The 13,778-nt window shown below is 41.8% G+C and overlaps 1 protein-coding gene across 1 annotated transcript; it reads left to right on the forward strand.

Moving 5' to 3' along the window:
- The first annotated feature begins 12,611 nt into the window (after positions 1-12,611).
- LOC127094967 (uncharacterized) lies at positions 12,612-13,391 on the forward strand. The gene has a single exon (XM_051033722.1). The coding sequence runs from the start codon at positions 12,612-12,614 to the stop codon at positions 13,389-13,391; it is 780 nt and encodes a 259-aa protein (XP_050889679.1).
- The last annotated feature ends 387 nt before the right edge of the window (positions 13,392-13,778 follow it).

Genomic DNA, 13,778 nt, shown 5'->3' on the forward strand with positions numbered 1-13,778 from the left:
AATAGGTTTTTGAAAATATTAAAGGTTTTGCTTAGAATTCCTAGGTTTAGTTAATAATTATTTTTATGTTTTCAACTTATCCCCCATTAAAAAACCCAACAGCCAAGCGGCTGGGATTTATTAGGATAGTCAAACAGGTTCTTTTTTTTATTATTAGTTTCTTTATTTTAATTCCTTTTTTTAATTTATCTTAGTTTATATATTTAAAGTAGCATCAAATAATAAATAACCATGAGTGGTCTGGTGGAGAAGGGTAGTATCATAGTCTTGAGTGGGGTGGGTTCAATACTCATGTGTAGCATTGTTTTTAGTATTTTATTTTTCTTTTAGCATTTTATTTTCTTTTAGTATTTTATTTCTTTTAACATTTTTTGTTATGTTTATGCTTTATTATTTTCATAGTTTCATTATCATAACATAGATTTGTTGTCTTTTAATTTCATCATTCATTCAAAACCATTTTAAAAACTATAAAAATCATATTTTTCTCGATTCAATATCGAGCCCATTTTCACACCCTTGTAAGTCGATTGCTTTTTAAGCATCGCCATCAACCTCACATAGCTTACTCTTGGGCTTTCTTACAATGAGTCGGTTCTCTTGCACTCACACTCATGCATTATTTGTTGTTTGGGTCCGATTTAATTATTTCATGATTTTTAATCCCCATTTGACAAAATGTACCCCACTTCCCCAATGTGTATATAATGTTGTATTGTTTTATTTCTCTATTTGTTTTAGACACTAACCAAAAAGTAAAATCTACCATTTCTGAAAAAATACAATAATATGACTCGATCCAACGTCGAGTATTTTCTCAATAAACAAATCAATTCATTTCGCCCTCCTATTCTATTCCTTTTCTTTCAAACTTTCATCAAATGCTTGATTCAGCGTCAAGCCATTTTCTCTAATAAAAACTCAAAAAATATTAATTCATAAGTCAAGACTTTTGCAAATAAAGATGGAAGTGGAACATGGTGTATATCACGCACTCCTGAGACTAGGATTCGAGATGTATATCTCGCCTATCCTAGCTCTCGCCATCATCCAATTTACCCACTTTGCTCTATCAAACACTCATTCAAATCTTTCTCAAACGTCCATCAATACTTGATCTAGGTCAAGTCATTTTCACAATAAAAACTCAAAATACCTAATTCTTATTTAACACTTTTTCAATAAAGGTGGAAATGGAACATGATGTATACCATGCACTCCTGAGGTTAAGATTCGAGACGTATGCCTCGCCAATCTTAACTCTCGCCATCGCCTAAAATTGTCAATGCGGTTTCTCCAAACCCTTTCTCAATCAAATTCAAAACACTTAATTCTCTATTAAACACTTTTGCAAATAAAGATGGAAATGGAACATGGTGTATACCATGCACTCCTGAGGCTAGGATTCGAGATGTATATCTCGCCAATCCTGGTTCTCGCCATCACTCAAAGCACCTCCAACCAATCAAACTCTTTTTTCTCGTCGCCGTGCGACCAATCAAAAAACCTTTTAAAATGAAAGATATCTTGTCTTAAGAGATACAAAACATTGTTTCGGCCACGACTGTTGAGTAGAGATAGATGACGCTTTTTCGAGTGTAGATTTGTAAATCCTAACACTTAAGTACATATTGCATGACAACTCTAGGGCAGAGCTTCCCCCACTTCTAGACCTTTCCGAAGCGTCTCCGATCTTGTGGCATGTCAATTCGTCCTATTGCAAAGAGGTAACTGCCTAAGACTCGATTCAGCGAGCTGCGACACCTACTGCTAGGACGTGAACACATTGCCCACTCTCCTTTGACACAACTGGTGTCCTCCTTTATAAGTCCATATTCAGATGGCAATCCCTATGTAGCCGAACTACGGCAACTCTGATTCTCATGTTCAGATGAGATACGTAGGCACAAGATGCGATGTCTTGCCGAGTTTGACTAACAACTAACAACTAATCCTTGTTTGTTGTCGCCCTTGTTGCGATCCTTTCTCTCGCCCTCGTTGCGATCGAGTCCTTCCCTTTCTCTTGCCCTAGTTGCAATCGAGACCTTTGTTCCCGTAGTTAGCTGAACTACGTTTTGCTCTGATTCTCATTCCAGATGAGATACGTAGGCATAAGACGCGATGTCTTAGCGAGCACACGTCTCCTTCACCCATAGGTACCCGAGCTACGAAGACTCTGATTCTCATATTCAGATGAGATACGTATGCAATGGATGCGATATCTGTGCGAGTCATTTTTCTCTTGACCCTTTTAGTAAATAGTACATTAGATAAACACACACCCTTTAGACAAGAACAACAAGAGTGGATCCCGTAGAGTACTACGGATGCGTAGGGGTGCTAATACCTTCCCTTCGCATAATCGACTCCCGAACCCAAGATTTGGTTGCGAGACCTAGTCTTTTCCTTTCCTCTCTTCAGGTTTACTTCGAGCGTTTCCTTTCCCTCCTTTGGGATAAATAACGCACGGTGGCGACTCTTCTGTCATTTCTTTCTTCGCCGGTTGTTTTTTTCGTATACTGTATTTTTCAGGTTGCGACAGCTGGCGACTCTGCTGGGGACCTGGTTTCCCTAAGCGAGTCCCTCCTAGCTTTTGTAGATTTCTTGTTTGTTGGGTGTTTATGCTTTTGTACAGTCGTTTACTTTCCGCATTTACCTGCTTTATCTTATTGCATTCATGTACATATGTTTGTTGTATCTGTGGGTTCCGTGGGTTGTTTGTTTGTTGGGGTGGGATGTTTTATGAGAGATAAGCCCACTACCCAGGCTTGAGTGTACACATAGGTGTTAGAGTGGATAGTCATGAGGCTTGCGTGGCATGTTGCTGCGTTAAGTCGTTCATGAAGACCCACAGCCAGACGAGGTTTCTTTGGATATGTTTTGCCCTATGGGTGTTCCATAACGACAAACGTTCCTTTAGAAATCGTCGACTCTGGTGACCATTTCCCGAGAACTCAGTCGAGGCCTCTCCTCCGAGACGTGATTATGTTAGCTCTGGTGGGCGCATTCTCGCTGCTCAATCCGAGGACCCCGAGACTGGGAACTTGCTTTAGGATATCCTATTGAGGGGAGTCAGCAGAGGTCTTTTATCCCGTAATAATGTCAAACCTTCAGTGGTAAACGTATTATTCTCGACTGAGGGGCTGAAACTGACAAACTTCTGTTCTTAGAACCTACCAGTGAGGGGCGGGCTAAATTCAGGAAACCTTAACCTCCAACCAACCCGGTTTTCTGGAGAGGAGTTTTGATCTTGTATTATATTCCTCAGTGGGTTTCTCTTCAGGCAGTGCAACCCGACAGTTGCTCAAGCAGATACAGCAGTCCTGATTTCCATGTCACTGCATTGCATCACATCATTCTGCATTCATATCATTTAACACATGTTTATCTATTCACAGGGGTTCATATCTTCTTCTTGATTCTAGTCGGGATTTTCTTCTTACACCATTTATCAAATGTGAGACTGGACTCAAGGGGGTAGAATGCCTTTTGGAATTGATAAACATGTCAGTGCATTTGCATATCCCATAACATGTCACAATGCTGGGGCAGTCTCTTCAACTTTACATCAGAAGATTAAATTCCCAGTCAATGGGAGGATTATCACCGTCTGTGGTGAGGAGGACATCCTGGTCAGTAACCTGTCTACATTCAAGTATGTAGAGGTAGAAGGTGAAATTCATGAGACCCTGTGTCAGGCTTTTGAGTCAGTTCAGATCAAGGATGCAGCTCCGGTGGAAGGGGTTAAAGCAGGAGCCCCTATCTCATCTTTCAAGCAGGCGCAAGCCTTGGTGGATTCAGGTATTGCTCCCGGTTGGGGACGTCTGTTGGAGTTACCAATGAAAGACGACAAGTTCGGGATTGGGTATCAACCAGCGCTGACTTCTACAACTTCAGCACTTCAGACTCGTCAGGGGCCGATTACTTTCTCTAGTGCTGGCGTCATCCAATATGGCCAGATCTCTGCGATCAACGATGAAAATGGAGATAGTGATTGCGACATCGACAACTGGGTGCTTCCGAGGATCCCTGGTGAAGTCATCAATAATTGGTCTTCCGAGGAAATTGTCCAAGTCACTCTTCTAGAGGAGTAATTTTTCTTTGTTTATTCATGCATGTCCAAGTCTTACGTTCCGCCCAGGGCGTAATGACTCATTGTAGGGCTCATCTATGTGAATACCTGCATTATTTATCATAAATGAGGGTCGTCTTTTGCATTCAAATATTTTGTTCACTGTCTTTCTATTTTTGCAGTTTTCAAAATTTCAAAATAATGAAAATATTTGGCAATGTTTTGTTTAGTTTTCACTCACTGTTCACACTCATAAGCACATACCATCACTCATGCAGATGCACATCACCGGATCCTATTGATAACGATTCTGCTATGGCTCGCTTCGACTTCGAAAACCCAATCTTCCAAGCTGAAGAAGAGGGTGATGAAGACTGTGAACTCCCTGAAGAACTTGCCAGGCTGTTAAAACAGGAGGAAAGGGTCATTCAACCGCATCAAGAGTCTACTGAAGTGATTAATCTTGGCACCGAGGACGTCAAGAAAGAAATCAAGATAGGGGCTGCTTTGGAAGATGATGTGAAGAAGGGGTTGATTAAACTGTTGCAAGAGTATGTTGACGTCTTCGCTTGGTCTTATCAGGATATGCCAGGGCTTGACACAGACATTGTGGTACACCGTTTACCTCTCAAAGAGGGTTGTCCTCCGGTCAAGCAGAAGCTCAGAAGAACAAGACCAGAGATGGCTGTCAAGATAAAAGAAGAAGTGCAGAAACAGTTGGATGCAGGGTTTCTAGCAGTTACCAATTATCCGCCATGGGTTGCAAATATCGTTCCAGTACCTAAGAAGGATGGAAAGGTACGGATGTGTGTTGACTACCGGGATCTGAACAGAGCTAGCCCTAAAGATGATTTCCCATTACCTCACATCGACGTTTTAGTGGATAACACAGCTCAGTTCTCGGTATTCTCCTTCATGGATGGCTTTTCTGGCTATAACCAAATCAAGATGGCACCAGAAGACATGGAGAAGACAAATTTCATAACCCCATGGGGCACCTTCTGCTATAAGGTGATGCCGTTTGGTCTGAAAAACGTTGGGGCAACATATCAACGAGCTATGGTGACTCTGTTCCATGATATGATTCATCATGAAATCAAGGTTTATATGGACGATATGATTGCCAAATCTCAGACAGAAGAAGAACATCTGGTGAATCTGCAGAAACTGTTTGAACGTTTAAGGAAATTCAAGCTGAGGCTTAATCCGAACAAGTGCATTTTCGGGGTGAGGTCTGGAAAATTACTGGGTTTTATTGTTAGCGGAAAAGGGATTGAGGTGGATCCTGACAAAGTGAAAGCAATACAGGAAATGCCTGAGCCAAGAACGGAGAAGCAAGTCCGTGGTTTCTTAGGGAGGTTGAATTACATTGCAAGGTTCATCTCTCACCTAACAGCCACGTGTGAGCCAATTTTCAAATTGCTGAGGAAAGATCAGGCTATCAGGTGGAATGACGATTGTCAAAGGGCTTTTGAAAAGATAAAAGAGTATTTGCAGAATCCCCCTATCCTCATGCCTCCAGTCCCAGGGAGAGCGCTGATTATGTACTTGACAGTACTCGACAATTCCATGGGTTGTGTTCTCGGTCAACACGACGAGACAGGTAGAAAAGAGCATGCCATCTACTACCTGAGTAAAAAATTCGCAGACTGCGAGTTGAGATACTCAATGCTTGAAAAGACATGTTGTGCACTTGCATGGGCTGCTAAGCGATTGAGACAATATATGCTGACTCACACAACCTTATTGATCTCCAAGATGGATCCAGTCAAGTACATATTCGAGAAGCCAGCTCTCACCGGAAGAGTTGCTCGTTGGCAAATGGTACTGACAGAGTACGACATCCAGTATACATCCCAGAAATCCATCAAAGGGAGTATTCTGTCAGACTATATTGCTCAGCAGCCGATTGATGATTACGAGCCGATGAAGTTTGATTTTCCAGATGAAGACATCATGTTCCTCAAGATGAAAGACTGTGAAGAGCCAGTTGTTGGGGAGGGACCTGATCCAGATGAAAAGTGGATTTTAACGTTTGATGGGGTCGTCAATGCCAGAGGAAGTGGAATTGGTGCTGTCATTACCACTCCGAAAGGTGCTCACATGCCTTTCACCGCTCGTCTGACTTTCGAGTGCACCAATAATGAAGCTGAGTACGAGGCCTGTATCTTGGGTATTGAGCAAGCCATTGATTTGAGAATCAAGACTCTGGACATCTTCGGAGATTCAGCACTAGTGATCAATCAAGTAAATGGTGATTGGAACACTCTCCAGCCTACTCTGGTCCCTTACAGAGATTACACGAGAAGGCTGTTGACTTTCTTCACAACAGTAAAATTGTATCATATACCTCGTGATGAGAACCAGATGGCAGATGCTCTTGCTACTCTATCCTCCATGATCAAGGTGGTTCGGTGGAACCATGCTCCTAGGATCGATATTATGCGCCTTGATAGGGCCGCGTATGTGTTTGCCGCTGAACTAATGGTTGATGACAAGCCCTGGTATCAAGATATCAAGTGCTTTCTGAAGAATCAAGAGTACCCTGCAGGGGCATCCAACAATGATAGAAAGACTTTGAGAAGATTGGCAGGCAGTTTCTTCTTGAACAAAGACGATGTGCTATATAAGAGGAACTTCGACATGGTTTTGCTCAGATGCGTGGATAGACACGAGGCAGACATGTTAATGCAGGAAGTTCATGAAGGTTCCTTCGGTACTCATGCCGGCGGACATGCAATGGCTAAGAAATTGTTGAGGGCGGGTCATTATTGGATGACCATGGAATCAGATTGTTTCAAGTATGCTCGGAAGTGTCATAAATGCCAGATTTATGCTGATAAGGTGCATGTACCGCTGAATCCTCTGAATGTGATGTCTTCGCCGTGGCCGTTTGCTATGTGGGGCATTGACATGATTGGAAAGATTGAGCCGACTGCTTCCAATGGGCATCGCTTCATCCTTGTTGCCATCGACTATTTCACCAAGTGGGTCAAAGCAGCATCGTTCGCGAATGTCACCAGACATGTGGTTGCCCGTTTCATTAAGAAGGAAATCATTTGTCGCTATGGGATTCCCGAGAGAATCATTACTGATAATGGTTCCAATCTCAATAACAAAATGATGAAGGAGTTGTGCCAGAACTTCAACATTCAGCATCACAATTCTTCCCCCTATCGTCCTAAGATGAACGGTGTTGTTGAGGCAGCAAATAAGAACATAAAGAAGATTGTGCAGAAGATGGTCGTTACGTACAGAGACTGGTATGAGATGCTACCCTTCGCCTTGCATGGGTACCGCACTTCAGTACGTACATCGACCGGGGCAACCCCTTACTCCCTGGTGTATGGTATGGAAGCAGTCCTGCCTGTCGAAGTGGAGATTCCATCTCTAAGAGTCCTGTTGGATGTCAAGCTAGACGAAGCTGAATGGATTCGAACAAGGTTCAACGAGTTGAGTCTTATTGAAGAGAAGCGAATGGCAGCCATTTGTCATGGGCAGTTGTATCAGAGTCGGATGAAGAGAGCCTTTGATCAGAAAGTGCGTCCTCGTTGTTTCCAAGTCGGAGATTTAGTGTTGAAAAGGATCCTTCCTCCTCAGACGAATCATAGGGGCAAGTGGACTCCTAACTATGAGGGACCTTATATTGTCACCAAGGTTTTTGATGGAGGGGCCTTAATGCTCGCAACGATGGATGGCGAAGACTTCACTTCTCCTGTGAACTCAGACGCAGTTAAAAAATACTTCGCATAAAATAGACCCGCTGGACAATAAAAAGAATAGTCCAGGCAAAAAATGGGCATCCCGATGAGCCAAGAAAATGAAAAGGTTCGGGCAAAAATTAGGGATTAAAAATAAAAAGGTTGTACACCCGGTAAGTTGAAAACCTGAAAGGGCAACTTAGGCAAAAATGGGTATCCCGGTGGATTGAAAACCTGAAAAGGGCAATCCAGGCAAAAGTTAGGGATTAAGCGAATGACTGCGTTCTGAGTTAGTTCTGAATCTCATCTCATGTCGATGATTGGAAACTTTCGAAGGATAGGAAACAGTTCAATCACCTTTTTCGGAAAGCTGATCATTTGGAGGATCTTAAAGACGAGCGAGTCATAGCAAAATTGGAACCCAGTAGAAATCAATTTCACATTGCCACTAGATTAATTTCTGTTTTGCGATTACCTCTTCCTAGGGATTGCTTCCTGGTGTAAATGCCTATTCAGAGGCCATTCAATCAATAAAATCATGTTACTCAGTATATCTCTGTTTTCATTTTCATTTTACTGTTTTGTTTGCAAAAATGACGTCCGAATTTTTGATACACATTGCATCATGACACATAAGGGCTTTACAGGTATATGCTTAATAAACATTTAAAGTTGATATGAATTTTAAGTGCTTTGGATCATCTATTCAGAACAGATACCCTGGGGCATTTCCTAAGCATGTGTGTCAGACTATACACTCCCCAGCGGAGTTGACAGTACCAGACTGTATCTTCCCAGCAGAAGCAGCTGCTCCTCAGAGTTCGATACCAGATCGAGGATTTCAATCCCAGATCAATGATCTCTTTCCTGGAAGCATAACCTCGGTACCGTATCGGTGTTTGCTCCCCCCTGCTGAGTCATCTCTCGTAGATTATGGTTGCCAGAACCACTATCGCTTCGCCCAACAACAGGTTTGCAGCGCCGTTCTCTCCCCAGTTAGAGTCTCGGTATCTCGTCATTGCCAGAACACCGCGTGGCCGGTCATTTCCCCACAGGTTTACAACGCCGTTCTCTCCCCAGTTAGAGTCTCGGTATCTCGTCATTGCCAGAACACCGCGTGGCAGGTCATTTCCCCACATAGTTCATTATGCTGTGCATCTCCAGCAGTAGTGCCAGGGTCCAGAAGATTGTGATCATTTCCCCAACAGGATTCCTTGCTTCAGCTTGGCATTTTCCCCAGCATTTCGCATCCCTGCATGTAGAATCATATTGCATTGCATCCTCCCAAATCGCGTAGCATTTCCATTTTCATGGAGCATTACGCCATCGCAAAATTCAAACATACGCATGTAAGCATAAAACATTCTCGGTATCCCAAGTGATAAGCCAGAGATTTGTTTCCACTATTCAGATTGAAGGTTGTTCATGACTTATTATCCCCAGCATGGGTCATTGGCCCACGTGCCGCCTCAATTATTATTGTTCCCTATTTCTGCCGATGCTGACAGGCATGAAGTTTCCGATATTCAGATCGAAGAAGTTTCTGACATTCAGGTCGATGCAACTTGTGGCATTCAGGCCAGTTTTTCCGGTATCCAGACCGAAGTGGTATTCAGGTCAGTTTTTCCGGTATCCAGACCGAAGTGGCATTCAGGCCAGTTTTTCCGGAATCCAGACCGAAGTGGCATTCAGGCCAATTTTCCGGTATTCATACCGAAGTGGCATTTAGGCCAATTTTCCGGTATTCAGACCGAAGTGGCATTCAGGCCAATTTTTCGGTATTCAGACCGAAGTGGCATTCAGGCCAATTTTCCGGTATTCAGACCGAAGTGGCATTCATGCCAATTTTCCGATGTTCAGATCGAAGAAGTTTCCGACATTCAGGTCGACGCAACTTATGGCATTCAGGCCAGTTTCCGGTATTCAGACCGAAGTGGCATTCAGGCCAGTTTTTCCGATATCCAGACCGAAGTGGCATTCAGGCCAGTTTTTCCGGTATCCAGACCGAAGTGGCATTCAGGCCAGTTTTTCCGGTATCCAGACCGAAGTGGCATTCAGGCCAGTTTTTCCGGTATTCAGACCGAAGTGGCATTCAGGCCAGTTTTTTCCGTTTTTCAGATCGAAGAAGTTTCCGACATTCAGGTCGATGCAACTTGTGGCATTCAGGCCAGTTCCCGATATCCAGACCAAATTGGCATTCAGGCCAGTTTTTTCCGATTTTTCAGATCGAAGAAGTTTCCGATAATCAGGTCGAAGTACTTATGGCATTCAGGCCAGTTTTTTTTTCCGATTTTCAGATCGAAGAAGTTTCCGACGATCAAGTCGAAATACTTGTGGCATTCAGGCCAGTTTTCCGATTTCCAGATCGAAGTGGTGTTCAGACCAGATTTCCGGTGATCAGACCAACATTGATACTCTCATATTCCGATGCTTAGTGTTCAGACTAATGTGCGGCGTTCAGGCCATGGGTATTTCTGTGTTACCATTTATTTTGGTATCCATGTCAACTTTCTGTTTCGGTACTCAGGCCGATTTTCACCGTACCAGACGGACTCTTCTTTTGAGATTGCTTCTTTGCCGATTCTGACAGGCATTGTTGATTATTTCATAGGGATTCGGGATTAAAATCCGGGTCTTCTTAGTATTTAACCATCTCCCGCTATGATCATATGAAGAGTGTCCTGTTTCATATTCTCTAGTTGAAGATACTTAAATAGGGGCAACTGTCATACCCCGATTTTGACCCTGAAATTTTTTCCCAGTCAATCACCCGTATGGTCATAAAATTTTGCTTCATGCTCAGATGATGGCCCAAGGTTTGATTGGATTTAAGTTTTGTGTTGTCCTGTGGACGAGTTGGTATATCAGGTACCATAATGTAGTTTTGAATCAGGGGAAAGTTGATTTCAATGTAGTGTTGGATCGGAGGAAAGTTGGTTTTGGGTTGAATGCTTGGAATTTGAGCCATCATGAATATTTGTTAAGGATGAAAGACAAATAATCCCGCTAATAAATAGATAACCCTCGTTGATGTTTTGATCACTCTATTGTATTTTGGATTAGAGTGTATTGAATGAATCAATGGCCGGCATTATTTATTTCCTTTAAGCGGTCAAGTATGTTCTTGAGAATGGATTAGCTTTAGAGAATCTTACTCTTTGAAGGGTACATTTTGCAAGATCACAACATACTTGGAGTGTACATTTGGTAATAATGGAAATAGCTATATAAATCAGTATAGTTAAAGGAGCCAAGCAGAACTGATATACAAAATATGTACACTGAATTGTGGCTCTAAAATCAAATTTCATATATTGATGTATCGTTGGCATCACATTCAGCAAAGGCTGCGGCTAATGCTTTTGTTTGTGATGGGTCCTGGAATAACTAATCACAGAACATGCATAATAAGTGGTATCCAGAATCTTTGACAAGACAAAGTTGTACGAGAACGATAGGCCCCAAGAGCAATTTCTCCTTCTATAGATGCATTGTTGTCACATCGTGGTTTGGCATTGGCGCAGAAACAATTGAAACCCTTTCTCTAAGTTGTGTCAGTATATGTTTAACAGAAAATTATGACAATCAATATTCCATTTCCATTGAAAAATAAATGGTTATTGCGTGGCAGAAGGTGAAGGCAGTCCCTTCACGTGTTGGACTCTCCTATCTCATGTCATTGACAAGCTCCTCAGTTTGGGTCAACTTGCCTGCTGCAGCTTCCTTAATTATCATTTTCCATTATTTATCACTGGATTATGAAATGAAGAGAAAAGCTGTAGCATACAACAATAAATCAAGCTCCACCAGTATTCAGTCTTCAAAGAAGCCTACCGAGAATCCTAAAGCAGTTGCAAAATTTGAGTGGCGAGCAAAAGTGAATTCACCTGTTGTTGAGGATGCAATTGATCACTTCACTAGACATCTGGTTTCTGAGTGGGTAACAGATCTTTGGTACTCTCGCTTAACACCGAACAAAGAGGCTCCTGAGGAGTTGGTGCAACTAATTAATGGTGTACTTGGTGAAATTTCAGGATGCATGAGAAATATAAATCTGATTGATTTTTTGATAAGGGATCTTGTTAATCTCGTTTGCACTCATTTGGAGCTGTTCCGTGCTTCTATCTCCAAGATTGAAAAACAACACACAGGTTTATTAACAATTGAAAGTCGAGATACAGAACTAAAGGTTGTGTTGGCTGCAGAAAACAAATTGCATCCTGCTTTATTCTCTTCTGAAGCTGAGCACAAGGTTCTGCAGCATCAATAAATCCATCATCCAATGCTTAATTCAAATGCAAGCTACAATGGAGAGATTGAAGTCTACCTTGCCTTGTTCTCCCTTTGATATGCTTACTGTAATGTTTGGCTTACATCAAGACCACCATATCATCATCATCATGTTAACCTACAATAAAATATCTAAAAGGGCCTACACATTTCTGAATGTTGCCACAAATTCATCAGTAAATGGCCATGGCAGAAGAAGCTGGTCGAGATTAGCAAGGTTGCATATCATTCACATCACCCTACAAAAGAAAGGTTGGGGTTAACAAGCTGAAGAACTAAAACTGAAATTCATTAGACACCATATGAACTGCAGACTTGCACCTGACCGCATAACCATCATCATGGGCCCCTTCGATACAGCAGCCATTGAATATCAAGCAAGTCTCAAAAGGCCTAATACAAGACAGTAAGCCATTTGCAGGAAATGTTCAATAAACCACAAAGGACCATGCATGTTAATTCATATAGTGGCACACAAAATTGGACACAAATCAAATTGAATGCAACAACTAGCTAATTGAACCATTCAAAAAGAAAGCAAACCTAAGATGAGTGTCCTACAAGCTGAACTAATGGTCATGGAGTTGGTCCAAGATGAGCCATCTATTGCATCAGCATGTGTCCTGCAGAGTCCAAGTAATGCAGCAATTATTCAAGACAAGCATTCAGTTCATGATCAAAAGGCAAAAAGAAAGGAGACATCCAATCCCAATATTATATTCTGTCCTGATCCAAAATTCAGTGATTTTGATAAGGAGAGGATAAAGGATTGTTTTGCTGCTGATCAATACTGGGCTATTTATGATGATACTGATTCTATGCCAAGATTCTATGCTCGCATCAAGAAGGTGCACTCCCCTTTCAAACTGGAATATACTTGGTTGGAACCAAATCCAAATCTAAAAGATGAGATTGAATGGCATGATGCAGATTTGCCTATTGCATGCGGTAAGTACAGACTTGGAAGTACTCAGATAACTAAGGATATTGATATGTTCTCTCACAAAGTGCGTTGTGTAAAAGGGAGTGCTAGAGATTCTTATCTGGTATATCCCATGAAGGGAGAAACTTGGGAAATTTTCAGACATTGGGATATAGGATGGGCTTCTAAACCTGAAAAGAATGCAGAATATCAATTTGAATTTGTCGAAGTCCTTTCTGATTTTGATGAGAAAGATGGTGTTAAAGTTACTTATCTGAGCAAAGTGAAAGGGTTTGTTTGTCTCTTTCAGCAAACTGTGCAAAATGCGAATGTTAAACAAGTAGAACCTGCAACAAACAACAAAGTTAGCAGCAAGACCTATCTCACAAGCAAATGCTCATGCTGAAAGCTTCATGATACCGATTTTGTCTCAATTACCCGATCATCAAAACCAGAGCTGTAATCAAACCAATGCTCCATTTTTTCACTGCAGTAAAAAGGTACGATTAGCCAAAGCTGTAAAAATCCAGAAATTCCCAAATTGGAATTAAGACAAAAACAAAAGAGAAAGCACATGCTCAGATTACCTGTTACAAATCCATACATCAAAGGGACCAATCCGTTACTGAGCACAAAGAAAGTGTTTGGCAGGAACGCCTCTTTTGAATCCAAGACACTGATTGAAACCCTAATTTGTGAAGCATAAATAGAAAACGAATCAGTGGAGGAAAAGGGAGGCGAAATTGAAACTTAAAAGCAAAACAAAAACCCTAAATCCTAGAAATCAAAGTAA

Source organism: Lathyrus oleraceus, chromosome 6, assembly GCF_024323335.1.
Source record: "Lathyrus oleraceus cultivar Zhongwan6 chromosome 6, CAAS_Psat_ZW6_1.0, whole genome shotgun sequence".
In the NCBI taxonomy this organism is placed as follows: Eukaryota; Viridiplantae; Streptophyta; class Magnoliopsida; order Fabales; family Fabaceae; genus Lathyrus; species Lathyrus oleraceus.